Here is a 17,149-nt window from a genome sequence, read left to right on the forward strand (position 1 = left end):
AGTGAATGTGGTAAACAAAATAAAAAAAAACATCTGTGGTATTGCACTTTTTTTGCAATTTCACCACACTTGGAATTTTTTTCCTGTTTTCCTGTACACGATATGGTAAAACCAGTAATGTCGTTCAAAAGTACAACTCATCCCGCAAAAAATAAGCCCTCACACAGCCATATTGACCAAAAAATAAAAACGCTATGGCTCTGGGAACAAGGGGAGCAAAAACGGAAAATCCCAGGGTTGCGAAGGGGTTAAAAAAATAGTAATAGATTAAAAATACCTGTAGTGTCGTATGGTAGTGAGTAATTTTATTTTCTGTCTAACGAGTAAAGTTTCCCTTGTGCAGAGCACCAAGGTGGAATAGAGAAACATATAGGCCATGCAATGCTCAATTGGAAATTCAGTGTGCAAGTAGGAAGAGAACAGGAACCCTAGTACCACCTATGGGAAGTACGATACGATTCACTTTATTGATCCCTAGGGTAATTACAGTATCACAGCAGCAGAACATAGACATTGCAACATAAGAGCACAATTTTGCAGGTATCCCATACATTCCCATTCATGACCGGTCAGTACGATATACAATTAGAACACCAATAATACAATGCAACGCAGCCAATCAACAAGCTTTTAGGCTGTGGGCACTCCCGGAGCAATCACAGCCATGCCAAACCGTGCCTGTACGAGTAATAGGCCTAAAAAAATAATTTTACTCTACCGCTGTGCCTGTCAGAGTTGTGACCATGCCTAAAATAATAATTATACTCTATCGCTGTGTCTGTACGAGTTGTGGCCGTACATAAAAAAATAATTGTACTCTACCGTTGTGTCTGTCCGAGTTATGGCTGTGCCTAAAAAAATAATTATACTCTACCAAGGTGTGTGTACGAGTTGTGGCTGTGCCTAAAAAATAATTATACTCTACTGCTGTATCTGTACGAGTTGTGGCCGGGCACAAAAAAATAATTATACTCTACCATTGTGTCTATACGAGTTGTGGCAGGGCGCAAAAAAATAATTATTCTTTCATTCTCTACTGCTGTGTCTGTCCGAGCTGTGGGCCTAAAAAATAATTTTACTCTGCAGCTGTGTGTGTGTGAGAAGTGTGCCTAAAGAACACTTAAAACAATGAGTAGACCATCAATGAGGAGATGAGGACACGGCCGTGGTGGTGCTGGTGTAGATGCTGCTGGTAGTGGTAGACCTGCTGCAGGGATAGGACGAGGTCGTTCTGTTCTTGTTACGTGCCCAAATACAAAACCTTCCTCTGGGGCACGGAGGCGACAGGACGTTATGCGTCATTTCGTAGGGCCCAATACTACTACACGAATGGTGAGGCGAGAACATGTTGAGGCAGTGTTAGATTGGATGGCTGAGAGTGCCTCCAGTTACTTCTCATTATCTTCCACCCAGTCCACTGCAGAAAGCGCAAAGTTGGCACCTGAAGACCATGGCTATCCAGCTTCCACCTCCACCTTCCCCTTGCGAATCAGCCAACCAGCCTGAGCCCCAAGTCATGCAGCAGTCATTTCTGCTTTTTCATGACTCCGCTGGCTGTGGTTCCGTGGGCCATCCACCTGGCCTTCCCCGCAAGTGGAAGATATTGAGTGCACTGATGCCCAACCACTTGTCCAGTTGGAGGATGAGTACATGGGAGGGTTAGTGTACGCGGTCAGCGGAACACCGCAGCACATCTCTGATGATGGCGAAACACAAGTGCAAAGTCCATACTGCTGGCCCAGCATCATTGCAAAAAAGGGAGCAGGGTGCAAAAGCACAGTGGGTGGCCCCTAGCCAGTACATCAGCTGCTACTGGTCATCGTGCTGAGGAAATGAGAACAATAAAGAAATCTCAAAACACAAAAGCCCTGGTGTGGCATTTCTTCAGCCAATGTGCTGACAACAAGACACCGGTGGTTTGCACTTTGTACCGTCGGAGCATGAAGCAAGGCATAAATGTTCTGAACCTGAGCCCCACCTGCATGACGAGGCATCTGAATTCCAAGCACGAGGTGCAGTGGGGTACACACCTTAAAAAAGCATGTCAGATCTGAGCCTCCTACCGCTCCATCTTCTGCTGCTGTCTCGGCCTCTTCCTCCCGCTCACGATCAACAGGGCCACCTGCCTCCCATTAAAGAGAGGATGTGACTGCACCACCACCAGCAGTGTCACCGAGCATGTCCACACTATCCCATGGAAATGTTCAGCTCTCCATCCCCCAAACTCTCAAGTTAAGAGGAAATATCCCCCTGCTCACCCACGAGCCATGGTCCTGAGTGACAGCATTTCCAAATGATGGGCCTTTGAAATGCTGCCATTCAGCTGGGTGAGACGGACAGTTTTAAAAAACTGATGGCAATGGCTGTCCCACAGTACGTTGTTGCCAGGTGCCACTACTTTTCCAGTCGGGCCATCCTTGCCCACACATGTTGTTGACCAAATCAGGTGTGCACTGCGCAACGCCATCAGTGGCAAGGTCCACATAACCACCCATACGTGGATCAGTAAGCACAGCCAGGGACATTACATCTTCCTAACTGCCCACTGGGTAAATGTAATGGCAGCTGGGACTGAGGTGGAAGGCATTGTAGCGCATCTCCTACCACCACCGAGGATTGCTGGACATTCCTCTGTCCAGGTTGCCTCTTCCTCCTACTCCGCTTCCTCCACTGCCTCTTCATCTGGTCACAGTAAGACCTTCACCACCAACTTCAACACAGCCAGGGGGAAACGACAGCAGGGTGTTCTGAAACTCATATGTCTGGGGGACAAATCCCACACTGCGCAGGAGCTGTGGACGGGGCTTAAACAGCAGACAGATGAGTGGTTGGTGCTGGTAAACCTCAAGCCTCGCCTGATGGTGTACAATAACGGGCGCAATCTCGTAGCAGCTCTTGGCCTATCTGGTTTGACGCACATCCCTTGCCTGGCGTATGTGCTGAATTTGGTGGTGCAGAGCTTCCTTAAAAATTACCCACGTAAGTCGGAGCTGCTGCTGAAAGTGTGGATAGTGTGTGGGCACTTTCTGTGTTCTCACCCTGCTGCTCGTCTGTCTGCTCTGCAGCGTCACTTCTGCAGCATCACTTCTGCCTTCCCGCTCACTGGCTGATATGCGATATACCAACAAGGTGGAACTCCACTTAGCATATGCTGGAGAGACAGTGCGAGCAGCAGATGGCAATAGTGGAGTTTCAGCCAAAGCACACCCGGCTGAGTCGTTCTGTGGAACAATACCACTTCACCACCAATGAGTTGGCCTCTATATGGGACATATATGCCGTGTTGCGTTGGTTCGAATACTCCAGCAACATGGCCAGCGCTGATGACGCCATCATGAGCCTTACTATACCAATTCTATGCCTGCTGGAAAAAACACTATAGGTGATGATGGATGAGCTGGTGGCACAGGAGGAAGAGGAGGAAGAGGAGCAGGAGGAACAGGGACCATTCACAATGTTATCAAGCCTTTCGTCCACACACGGCTCGGAGGGTGGGTTTCTGTACCAACCGCAGCAAGGTTCACAACTATCCAGCCAGGTTATAGTTTCGGAGGAGGAGGAACCGTGTTCACAGCAGGGTGGCACTCATATCAGCTCACGGGCATCACTGGAGCGCGGCTGGGGGGATACAGAGGACCCAGACCTTACCCCTCCTACCAAAGACAGCTTTTCGTTGCCTCTGGACAGCCTGGCACACATGAGCCAATACATGCTACTGTACCTGTGCAACGACCACCAAGTTGCTCGAATTGTTACCGATTACTGGGTGACCACCCTGCTGGATCCCTGCTACAAGGACAACACACCATAATTATTTCCATCACTGGAGCGGGATCACAAAATGCGTGAATACAAGCACACACTGGTAGAAGCATTACTGACTTCGTTCCCACCTGACAGCGGGGGCACACTGGAAGAACAAGGCAGAGGAGGAAGAAGTCGCCAATGGAGCTGGAGCACCACCATCTGATACGGTGCGTATTAGCAGGAGGCAGCGTTACAACATGGTGGAAGAGTACCTGTCTACATGTACTAACTTGATGGGACTTGATTTAATTTATGGGTTTCCACATTGAGCTTACCCTTTATGCCTTGGAGGTGCTGGCTTGCCTTGCGGCAAATGTACTGTCGGAATGTGTGTTTATCACGGGCAGGGGGTGTGATCACAGACAGGTGCATCTGCCTATCCACAGCCTATGTGGGGAAACTAATATTTATTAAAACGAACCAGGCATGGATCCCGCAGGACTTGTCTGTAATTTTGGCTGACTAGACAACTATACCAGCTGCACTCAACCATTGTTCAACTCTATGTGCCATTTGTTTCATTTTGGGTCCTCCCCAAATTAAAAAAACAAAAAACAAAAATAAAACAGTGTTTGCTACCTACTCCTCTGGCTGTTCCACCTACATCGCCACAATCACCCACTCCATTTACTCTTCCACTTGGATTTCCGCCTCCCGGTTCTAGATTATTTTTTTATTTTGTTAATTCTATGTTCTATTACTTAAGTTCCCTAAAAAAAAACACAAAAACAGTGTTGGATTACTCCTGCCTTGCCTTTTCCACCTACACTGCCGCGTCCGCCTCCTCCACCGCTTGGACCTCTTTCTCCTGGTTTTAGATTGTAATTCATTGTTTGGTTAATTCTATGTTCTTTTAAGTCAATTCCATAAAAATAAAAAAAAATAAAAAACAGGAAAAAAACAATGTTGGCTTTCTCCTTCCTTCCCTGTTCCACCTACACTGCTACATCCACCTCCCGGCTTCTATGTTTACCTCTCCGTCGTTTTCCTCGCTCCGTGGCTCCACCTCCTCGGGGACGCAGGGCCGATCATCTCTTCTCAGTGCATAAATTAAAATATATATGCACCTCCTCTCACTCCTGTTATCAGGTCTCAAACTCACATCACAGTGTCAACAGGCTGTTTGCACTAACCACTGAGCTACAGCCCATAATGATAAAGATAGGAGAATTTGGTTATCTTGACTCTACATTGCAATGAATCCAGAAGCAGAGTATACAGCTCCATAGAAATACATTGTATATATTGTATACATAACAATGTATTTTTATGGTGCCTATATACTGAGGTGAAGAAAAATATGTCTCTTGTTTATATGAGCCCACGATCAGGAAGAGTAGCGTTTTGGACGCAGCTCACCTGCGCTGGATTCTACATTACCAGCACAGTGGATGGGATTTATAGAAATCCCATGCCCACTGTGCTTCTATTTGATGCTGCGTAAACTCACCAGCGGCGCAGATTTACAAGCTGCAGCACGTCAATTTCTGTTGCAGTGACGCTGGTCTCCACTATGAAATTTCCACAATTGAATGTCATTAGATGCGGTAAATTCACATGGTTCAATGAACACATGCGTATTTACTTGCCTGATTATAGCACAGCGTTTTGGATGCAGCGAGAATATGCTGCGTCCAAAGTGCTGTTGTTCCTGATCGTGGTAATGTAGCCTAAAAGTATTAAAAATAATGATCAATTAAAAAATTTTTTTTAGCATCTACTCAGGTCTTGAACCACAACCTTCACATTACACATAGATGGAGTGTTATTGTGCTGAGCCACAAGCTCTACAGATATAATGAGCAGAATTCCATGTACTTGGTCTGTAGTGCAGAATCTGACTATGGGCTGATAGTACTGATAGAAATACACTGCTGTGTACAATGCATGTATTTTTATTCTACAGGGAAAATCAGGGTATGTGCCCACGATGTGTACCAGCTTCCGCTTAATATGCAAATGAGCGGCGCCTTTTTTTGTTTCACCTGCGGACTTTCCTCATAGAGGTTAGGTCTATGGGGAAAGCCTGCATGCAGACCCGCAAGAGAAATTGACGTGCTGCGGTCTGGAAAGACGCACCACATGACATTTTCCGCAGGTGATCTGCAGGAAAGACACATAGTGGACATGAGATTTCTAGAAATCCCATCCACTATGCTGTAACATCTGGCCGCTGTGGGTTTGACGCTGCATAAACAAGCCGCGTCAAACCCGCAGCAGCTCCAGACCATGTGCACATACCCTAAGAGATTTTTTCATCTTATAAAATTACTAAAAAAATAATAATGAAAAACACTTGATAATGAAAAAAAAGTTATTTTTAATGCGTTTATTTTTAAATAATAAACATCACAAATCAGCAAATAACACGGACATATTTGTGTCCCTGTAATTGTAATGACCCGCACAACACAGAGATCAGATTTATTTACGGGGATCGGTAAATGACGTAAAAAAATGGCGTCATTTATATTTTTCTCTATTAAACCCATAAAAATGTACTACAATGGTAATGCTGATGCCGTGTTCACACGTAGCATAAATGCTGCGTTCTTTCTGCTGCTATTTTTTCTGCAGGTGTCCGCACCACACGACACAGTAACAATCTTCTCTGATTATGGCGTCTTTGCTGCGTTACTTTCCCTCTTATTTGATGCGATTTTGGGGCAGATATGAAGCAGAGTTTTTAACACTTTTTAACAGTACAGAAAATCTTTGCTTCTTATTGTGGAGTTTGGTGCGGATCCTGCAGAAAACAGAAAACACAGTATTTCTGTAACGTGTGAACACTGCCTTACAGACACAAAAAAGCAAGATGTTGTATAATGAAGCTACATAGAGATGTATTCCAACTGTGAATGAGGGAACAAAAAATAATCCACAGGTCGCAACTAGAGATGATGTGGCGCTGCCCTGGGTGATCAGAAGCTGCCAGGGACGCTGGATGGTTAGAGATTCACGACCTCCTGTCCAGCCGTCAGGTACCACTGATCTGGATGCTGAACCCGAGACCCGTGAATCCATCCGCTCATCTCTAGTCCCTACTTTCCCGGATACAGCGGACAGTCCTGGATTTGGTTCTACGTCCTGCAGTCTCGGTCGTCTGCTGAATGCCCCTCATTACCACCGCCCCACCACTGACCACTCTTTCTGCAAGGGGAGAAAGAAATGGTAAATGGGCGTGGATTGGGGTGTGGCCAGGGGCATGGGCAAAACTTGCCAATGTGTCCCTCTTTCTGTTCTTCAAAAGTTGGGAGGTATGCGTTCGGATACCGAACAGAACTTTGAACTACAGTTTGGCCGAGTCTGAAGAACCCAAACAACCACAGGTCTGCTCATCCCTATTCACTGGTACACTACAAATACGCCCCCTGAGGAAGCTACACACACGAAACATGCATTGGGGATAGAGGCCTGTGTGCTGCTGGAACAAAAAGTGGGTAATTAATACTTGTATGACTTATAATGATCTTTTGTGCAAACTAGCACTGATGCACTTATGCAAATTATATTCCTTTTGCAGTAACTGCACTTGCACTTTCCATCTGGCATTACAAGGCATGGCAGTGATTGATTTCTAGTTATATGTTATACTTAATAGCATGCCTCTCCATGCATAGCTCTAACAACCTATTAATACTGGAATAAGATATTCACCTGCTCCTATTTGCTCTAGATAGAAATACAGTATATAAAAACACAGATCACTATTACCCTTTAACACATATACAGTATATACCGTACTCTGCCTTTGTTTTTATTTGTGATAAAATCCTAATTAATTTTCATTCAAATTAGAGAGTACATATTATGGGTTATGGTTATTGTTTTTTATGACATGCATATTTTCAATGAAATTACAACCCATAATTTTTATGGCACTTCGCCTATTATTTCTACTAGGATTATTTCATTGAATATAAAAAAAAAATTTTCAATGATATCTACAATAAAATGTCTATTTTATTATAGCTTTATAGACCCTTGGTTCTCCTTTTATTGATATGTTATACAATTTTAGCTGAGCAAAGCAATACGTGTGATTTAAATTGATATTTGGGCGCAAACTAAATTTAGCACCCGAGCTATTGAGACTTTTCCATTGCATCTGTTCCTGAACATTATTCAAGATACAGAGCTCATAATTCAGTGCACAGACTTAAAGGTCTGGTAATAACAACCATTTGGTGTGAAGGACAGGGTGAATCTGAGTTTTTTCCTGTGTTCTTATAACTTCGCAGCAAAGAAGATGGAACCAACCAGAACCTACCTTCTTTGACTACTTGCATATCAGAATCAGAATTATCAACAGGGTTTGACTTTAGTGTCATATCATGTGTCACTTACTCTTCTACTATGTAAAAAAAAAATGTTCATGTCTTACCTTTACAACAATAGTGGAAGGATCAAGTGTTAATAGATTTTATTTTATTACAGAATATTACAAAATAGAGTCTGAAAATCACAATGACGAAAACCGAAGACTAACAGTAAAGGAGCTTTTCAAACTTGTGTTTCTCATGTTATTCTATGATCCTATATTCACAACTGGAAATGAAGAACTAAAAGGTAGACACAATATATTCATTAAATTCAGTGCTTGGCACTGTATAGGCTGTGACCATCCATGGGCCGGCCTGGTTACAGCTCTCTGTGATGCTATTGAGGATGAATTTGGATTGATACCAATCAGCATATATCGAGCAGTACACAAGGAAAAAGAATATAGTCATGTGAAGGAATTAAAATGGGTTCCCAAGAAGATTCTTCGCATCCCAGTTTGGTGTATTACTCTCTTCATCTTTGTGATTCTGATTGGTGATTTACTTTTAAAGTTTTGTCTGTATAATTACTCTGGAGAATTTGAAGACTATAAAGACCCCGCAGATTATATATTATACATTACTGTGGCTATATTTGGCAGTGGTTCATTATTTCTGTCAGGAACGATCCTTAAAGTGATAAGAAATTGCATTGTGACTCAGAAAGGCAAATTGATGCAGAAAATGAAGAGGACAGACATGAGCTCCCAGTTGGGTTTCATGAATGACGTCAAGGAGGAAATTGAAATCATCACCTCTTATCTTCAATTGATGGAAACGTACCAAAAGCAGAAAATTATAGTCATCATTGAGATCACTAAATTGGACAAGTGCTTGCCAAACAGAGCGGTCGAGGTCTTACATGCTATAAATGTTCTCCTTTCTAATCCAGATGCTCCATTTATATCCATTTTAGCCGTAGACCCTGGCATCATCGTTGACTGTGTTGAAAAATCGGATCTCCTGAAAGGAATGGCCAACAATGGGCATCTGTTCTTAAACCGAATTGTATCATTGCCTTTTTCTGTGCCCCAAATGAACAAAGAGACTAAGAAAGAGCACCTAAAGAATATAATTAATCGTAAAAAAATTACAATTGAGAAGATAAATGAAAATTCTTCTGAAAATGATAAACTGAATGTCAACCAATACATCCATAATGAAATGAACGCTGAACAGCATGACTTCATACATGAAGCCTTGGAATTCCTTTATAATTGTTGTTCTAAATATATTAGTGACAATGTTATCAACATGAAGAGAATGGTGAGCACTATTATAACTGTCAGTATGATGATCAAGAGTGAGAAGGAAAAAAAGATATGCCCTAAAAAGTTGTCAATGTGGGTGATAATGGCTGCCCAATGGCCGTGTACCCTCAGTTGGATACTTCAGTGCATTGAAGATGAGCAGCAGAGAGGAGAGAAAGAAAACCAATTTATTGAAAACAAACAACTTTGGTACATTTATGAGAAGTCACTGGAGACATTGCATGCTAACAAGAAGAGTCTTAAACAGCTCATGGATTTAGACGGGGATCCGGATATTTTCTACAACTTACTAAATGATGAGGAATTGCGTGAGAAATTCACGGTGAAAGATGCCAACATGTTAATGCCGTACACTATCAATTTAGATCGTACAATTCAAAGAAAGATTGAACTTCTACAAGGTAGCTTTAACCTTTTAAGGTTCAGGGAAAAACAAACGAAAAAGATGGATTTACTGACTATGGACATAGACGCAGTCTGTAAAAAGGTTAGTGTTTTACTTTATATATACTGTAAGTTAAAGGAAATGTCATCAGAAAATTACCCACTGTTTGTCAGGTTTTTATATTAATCCCTTGGAGGCGAGCAGGCAGCTGCTTCCACATGCTTAGCGCATCTCTCCATATATGTGCGCAGGCTCAGGAGCTGTGCCGACGCCATCATGAGGGTTGTCAGCTGTAAATTACAGATGACACTTTGCTAAAACAATCATGATCAGTGCTAACATTAGTGACAGCAGCATCTAGGTGGTTACAGAGGGAGCGGACTCTCCCTTGTCAGTGTCTGTCCCTTAGTCGGATACAACTTATTATACATATAAATGGTATATTTTTTGGAAAAATTACCCTTTTCTCTTCACATTATCCACTGTGCATTCATTTCTGGAAAACACCTCTGGGGTCAAAATGTTCACTACTCCCTAGATGAATTCCTTGAGGGGGTGTTCTTTCCAAAATGGGGTCACTTGTGGGGGGATTTCTCTTGTTGGAGCACCTTAGGGACAATTTAAATATGTCATAGTGTCCTCTGTCTATCCCCTGGCATACTTACGCTCCAAAAGTTAAATAGCACTCCTTTGCTTCTGGGTCCTGCCGTGTGCCCAAACAGTAGTTTCTAACCTCAAATGGGATATTGCTGCATTAGGGATAAATTGTATAAAAAATATTGTGGTCTGTATCCCCATTTACCCCTGTGAAAATGAACAATATGGGACTAAAGCTACATCTTTGTGGAAAAGATGTAATTTTTTCACTTCACTTTGCATTAATTCCAGTGAAGAATTTTTTTGACAACAGTTTTGAATTACATGAGGGACGCTGTTTGTAAAATGATATCACTTTGGGAGAAGGAAGAGAGTTCAAATATACAGGCTTTGCAAAGTCACTTTAAAAGTGACTTGGTCCTTTGAAAATATTAAAAATTGCTGCTAAACGTCTAAGGCATCTAAAATCATAATGAAACAAATGGATGTTTGAAAAATGATTCCGATGTAAGATAGACATTTAGTAAATGTTATTTTTCAACTACCGTATAAACTCAAGTATAAGCCGACCTGAATATAAGCCGAGGCACCTAATTTTACCACAAAAAACTGGGAAAACCTATTTATAAGCCTAGGGTGGGAAATGCAGCAGCTACTTGTAAATTTCCCCATCCTGGTAAGCATTGCCCACTCATCCCCAATCCTGGTATACATGGCCCCCTCATCCCCAATCCTGGTATGCATTGCCCCCTCATCCCCAATCCTGGTATGCATGGCCCCATCATCCCCAATCCTGGTATGCATGGCACCCCTCATCCCCAATCCTGGTAAGTATGGCCCACTCATCCCCAATCCTGGTATGCAAGCTCCCCATCACTGCACACATGAAAAAAAATAAACACTTCTAATCACCTTCCTTTCCTCTGCTCCAGCTCTGCGTCCTGTTCTGCCCGCAGCTATTCTCAGCATCTGAGCAGCGCATGATGTCACTGCCATGCATCCTCAGACGCTGAGGTGAGCTGCGGGGATATTCACTCCTTTCCACGCCGAGACTATGGGCGTGGAGAGGAGTGAATATTCATTTTCTTTAACAGCACGCACGCAGTGTCAGCAGCGGCTGCAGCTCCTGTGTGCCCTCTACTAAAGAGAATTAAAATTCACTCTTCTCCACGTCCATGGGAGTGGAGAAGAGTGAATATTCATACCCTTTTAATAGCGGGCATAGAGGATTGTTGAGCCGCAGCAGGAAGCCGGCGGCTGCGACCCACATGGGCGTGGAGAAGAGTGAATATTCATTGTCTTTAGCAGCAGGCACACGTGTTAGCTGCAGCAGTCAGCTACTGCATGTGCACCGCTCCTCCGCCGCCTCAACCCCCCCCACCACCTTCCCAGCCTGAGTAAGTATATACTCGAGTATAAGCCGAGGGGGGCTTTTTCAGCATAAAAAATGTGCTGAAAAAGTCGGCTTAAACTCGAGTATATACGGTATTTTCTGTGCAGTTACTATCTGTTTTAAGGGAATAAAAATTAGTTCCTGTTCGTACAGAAGACTTCAGCAGTCTCATTATCATCAGAGGCAGGATTACAATGACAAGTAACAACTCTATTCACAGCTGATACTACAGGATCCACCAATCATAATAGGCGATTTGACGGCTGACCTTGCTCCCCTTCTCTTCACTATGATCTTTCCAATCATCACCCCATCAGGCCCTACATTAGACGTAATATAGTAGTAAGAGACCCTCCTTTTTAGCCTAGAGAAGTACAGTACACTTGCTTTTATTTGTTGTCAATAGCATATATTTGGCCTCTCATGTCCATTTTTCTTTTCTGTTTAAGATGGGAGAGCTTCATTTTGAAAATCATGATGTCTATGTAGAGAAGATAAAAAAGCAGAATCTAGACGGAGAGGCTCTTCTCTACAGTGAGAACAAAAACATACGAAAAGCCTTGAATATGAACTTGGGAGATTGGACGAAATTTAGAGCTGCATTTCTAAGCCTGCCTACTCCAAATGTTTTTTATTAAGAAAGAACAAAGATCTGTCACTGTATCCATTATAATCTCATGTTTATTATTTCTACTATGTTAGTCTTATTATCATATACTCACATTATATAACTGCATATGTGGAGATCTCTAATTTTATGTAAATAAAACTTAATAAATGATGTATTTTGCTCACATAGATTTGCTTAGATCGGATATCCATGTATTAGCTGAAATCAGCGCTAGGCATGTATGGAGTTTATTGATGGTAAATTTAAAGAGATATTCCCATGTAATCCATTTATGTTGTATCCAAAGAACTGCTGTGACCCTTGTCTGTCTTGAAAACTGCGCGTCTGTCTGTAGAGAGGTAGATACACATATATATTTCTTTTCATTCATATGTATGAGTGTACCAAACTTGTCGAGTAAGCGTGGTGATGGTTTGAAAAAAAGGTATATTGGTGATTTGTAAAATATTTTATCTTTATGGTGATTTATGACCTTTATATATATATATATATATATATATATATATATATATATATATAATGGAAATCCTTTTTGAAATATTGGCAAATACAATGTATTAGGATTATATGTGCTCAACGTAAAAGAGAATGTATATTGTATTTCATTTTATTAAATGTGAGTGTATAGAAAATAAATAATGTGACTTGTGGATTTATTTACGTTTTTTTTTTTTTCTTTACTTATTTCCTGCATTGTCTATATAGACACTTCAGAAGGTAAGGGTCTGAAAAGCATTGGGAGATTAATTTAGTCTCCAGGAAGGGATAAAATACTGTCCTCTGCCTTGATAATTAGCAAGTGACAGAGGGGATGCATTCAGAGAAGGATGCACTTGCGAAAATAGATATCTAGATTAGAGATGAGCGTTGTTCTACTCGAACTGTTCGCCAATCTCAAATTCGAGCTGTTTTGGGCGGTGTTCGAGCCGTTCGGCGAACACGAACAATTTGAGAAAAATTCGGCTGTTTGAGGTTATGTTCGATAACTGTTCGTGCACCAAAATCATAACTGGATTTTTTCTCAGTAATGATGAAAATTAATGTTAATACGCAGTTTGAGTGTACAGCGGGGCGGGGGGAGGGGCAGGGGATGGATCTCTGCAGGAACAATGAAGATCTCCATTTTTTTTTTCTCTTTCCCGCATTTACAGTGGGGAGGTGCAATCTGTCAGCCTATCAGCAGCGCACACACGGAGCGAAGTGCTTTTTTTCACACAAGCAAGGGCATGTGTCATTGGCAGTGTATGTCACATGTCCTTGCCCTATAAGACCAAGCCATTTTCCCCGTCACCACCATTTTCTCACTGCTGCAGCTGCGTGTTAGACGGCACCGCTGTTGCTGTGTGCGCTATACCTTGTTAATTTCAAGCCAATTTTCGCACAAATCTTCAGATAGCTTGGGAGTAGGGAATAGTTGTGATTGCAGTCCTTTTAAGGACTAGGTTACAGCATTTCCTACGACTTTTATCAGGCAGGTCTGTGCTCTTAAATAGATAGGTTGTGGGAGTAAAGACTAATTGTAATTGGAGTCCTTTTCAGGACTAGGTTACATCAGTTCCTATCAGTTTTTGCCAGGCAGGTCTGTGCCAGTGCTGTGCAAGTTTTTTTCACAGCATTTGGCTGAATCTAGCAAAGCTAATCCTTTTTGGCCTATTGCAGAGTGTGTTAGTCAGTGGAGTAGCCTATCTGTGTTGCAAGATATACCACCTGTGTATAGAATACCAATTTTTTTACTGCACCTAGTGAAGTAAAATCTTTTGGGCATAGCATCATTCTATTAGTCCATCTATACTGACCTCCATCAGGTTGCAAATTGAATATAATTTTTTTCTGCATCTAGCTCTGAAAAAATATTGGGCTTCTAGCTGTGTGTGGGACTTGTTGTATTAGTCCATCTATACTGACCTCCATCAGGTTGCAAACTGCATATATTTTTTTCTTCATCTACCTCTGAAAAAATATTGGGCTTCTAGCTGTGTGTGGGACTTGTTCTATTAATCCATCTATACAGAACTCCATCAGGTTGCAAACTGAATATATTTTTTTCTGCATCTACCTCTGAAAAAATATTGGGCTTCTAGCTGTGTGTGGGACTTGTTGTATTAGTCCATCTATACTGACCTCCATCAGGTTGCAAACTGAATATATTTTTTTCTGCATCTACCTCTGAAAAAATATTGGGCTTCTAGCTGTGTGTGGGACTTGTTGTATTAGTCCATCTATACTGACCTCCATCAGGTTGCAAACTGAATATATTTTTTTCTGCATCTACCTCTGAAAAAATATTGGGCTTCTAGCAGTGTGTGGGACTTGTTCTATTAATCCATCTATACAGACCTCCATCAGGTTGCAAACTGAATATATTTTTTTCTGCATCTACCTCTGAAAAAATATTGGGCTTCTAGCTGTGTGTGGGACTTGTTGTATTAGTCCATCTATACTGACCTCCATCAGGTTGCAAACTGAATATATTTTTTTCTGCATCTACCTCTGAAAAAATATTGGGCTTCTAGCTGTGTGTGAGACTTGTTCTATTAATCCATCTATACAGACCTCCATCAGGTTGCAAACTGAATATATTTTTTTCTGCATCTAGCTCTGAAAAAATATTTGGCCTTCTAGCAGTGTGTGGGACTTTCTCTATTAGTCCATCTATACTGACCTCCATCAGGTTGCAAATTGAATATAATTTTTTTCTGCATCTAACCCAGCCAATAGTTTTGGCCTAATACCACAGTTTGGCCACTCAGCTCTGCTCGGTTCCCATCCATTGTTTTTTTGTGCAAACAACTCCAGAGTTGTTAATTAGTTAACCACCAAAATGAGTGGAAAAAGGCCTGCTGCTGGTGGAAAGGGGAATAGGCGTGTTGGGAAGGGGAAAAAAGGTTGTGTCCGTGGGGTAGGTGTTAAAGCAACAGTAACATCTGCAGAAGAAAGACCATCTTCCAGCCAAACTAAAATGTCTACTTCTTTTAGCGGACAATGTGATAAGATCCCTTTCTTACGGCCACGCCAATCGCTACAAATTCCAGATGAGGCACAAAAACAGCAGGTGCTTCAACGGATATCAAGTGCTCCTTTAAGTGGGCTCTCCTCCACATCAACTTCAACATCACAAATACTCCAGTCCTCAAAGGTGTCACCCCAATCGCACTTGCTTCCTCACAGCTCCCAAATCTCCAGCTGCCCGTCTGAGTATGAGGTAGAACAGATGGTTGAGTCTGCAGAGCTGTTTACTCATACTATAGCCTGGGAATCAGAGGTCGACTCCAGCGCTTCTGTGAATCCAGACGAGGAAATGATCTGCACTGATGCCCAGAATCTTTATGAGTCGGATCCAGGACCAGACGCAGAAGGTTCTGACCATAATGTAGACCCTCATTCCCAAACTGTAACTCCTGTTGGTGGAGACAATGAGGAAGACGATGATAAGACTCAAATACCTGATTGGAGCGACAACTTTAGTTTTTTGTCAGGGCAGGAACAGGTTGGCTCTGAGGACGACGGGTGTGATAACGCACAGGGTGATGATGATGAGGTTGGAGATCCCACTTACTGTCAACCCACAGTCAGCCAAGAGATGAGGTCAGCAGAGGAGGTGGAGGAAGATGCTAGTGACGACGAGGTCAGGTTGCGCCTTCCTGGACAGAGACGTAGTACTGGAAGCACGTCAACAACTGCATCCTCAAACACAACTCTGCCTCTCACCACAAGTCGTGGTGGCTCTTCAGGTCGCATGGGTGCTAAGCCTTGCATAGCCTGGGCATTTTTTCAGATCGATAAAGATGACCCAACTCGTGTTATCTGTAACATTTGTCAGCAAAAGCTAAGTAGAGGCCAAAAAATACATAGTTTGAGTACTTCATGCATGAGCCGGCACATGGACATGAAGCATAAGTTGCAGTGGGAAGCTCAGTGTGCTACAATGCGGCCTAGCCGGCCGGGCCAACCACCGTCTGCCATATCTTGTGCATCCGCGGCCTCTTCATCCTCTGTGACTGGGGGGACAGCAGTCACACCTGTTTTGGGGCGCAGACCTGCCACCTCTTTACCCGCAACAGCCAGCGTGATTGGCAGGTCATCATTTTCTTTGGAGGTGGTAACACCAGCTGGTGTTGAGCGCTGTCCGACATCGATAGCACCACCTTTGGATCAAGGCAACCTAACATGTCCGCCTGCATCTTCCTCACAGACCGGCAGTTTGCCGGGGACACCCTTATCAACCCCGTCTAAGCACAATAGCCAGCCCTCGGTCCCTCAGATGTGGACAAGTAAAAGACCATTTCCTCCTAGCCATGAGAAAGCTAAGAGGTTGAATTTCACCATCTGCAAGTTCTTGGCTACAGAAATGCTGCCTTTCCGCCTGGTGGACACAGAGGATTTTCGAGACCTTATGTCCGTCGCAGTGCCCCAGTACCAGATGCCCAGTCGGCACTACTTCTCAAAGAAAGGTGTGCCTGCGCTCCACCAGCATGTCGCACACAACATCACCGCTTCTTTGAGAAACTCTGTGTGTGACAGGGTGCATTTCACCACAGACACTTGGACGAGTAGGCATGGACAGGGGCGTTACATGTCGCTGACTGGGCACTGAGTAACTATGGTGACAGCAGGACAAGGGGCTGCTGTCCAAGTCTTGCCGTCCCCACGAGTTGTGCGTCAATCCTCTTTATGTCAAAGTTCTTCCACTGCTTCTGCCTCCTCAACCTCCTTCGCCGGGGCAATGTCACACACGTGCCTTGT

General features: G+C 43.0%; 1 protein-coding gene across 1 annotated transcript in view; it reads left to right on the forward strand.

Moving 5' to 3' along the window:
* Window positions 1–12,894, forward strand: part of LOC141154882 (NTPase KAP family P-loop domain-containing protein 1-like) — a 30,039-nt gene extending 17,145 nt beyond the window's left edge. The window contains exons 5-6 of the mRNA XM_073641412.1: window positions 8,245–9,887; window positions 12,225–12,894. Coding sequence (XP_073497513.1) covers window positions 8,245–9,887; window positions 12,225–12,413 — 1,832 coding nt within the window. The 3' untranslated portion in view covers window positions 12,414–12,894. The remainder of the gene's footprint in view (window positions 1–8,244; window positions 9,888–12,224) is intronic.
* The last annotated feature ends 4,255 nt before the right edge of the window (window positions 12,895–17,149 follow it).

Source organism: Phyllobates terribilis, unplaced genomic scaffold, assembly GCF_046119375.1.
Source record: "Phyllobates terribilis strain yellow unplaced genomic scaffold, ASM4611937v1 Scaffold_7__3_contigs__length_470593459, whole genome shotgun sequence".
NCBI lineage: Eukaryota > Metazoa > Chordata > Amphibia > Anura > Dendrobatidae > Phyllobates > Phyllobates terribilis.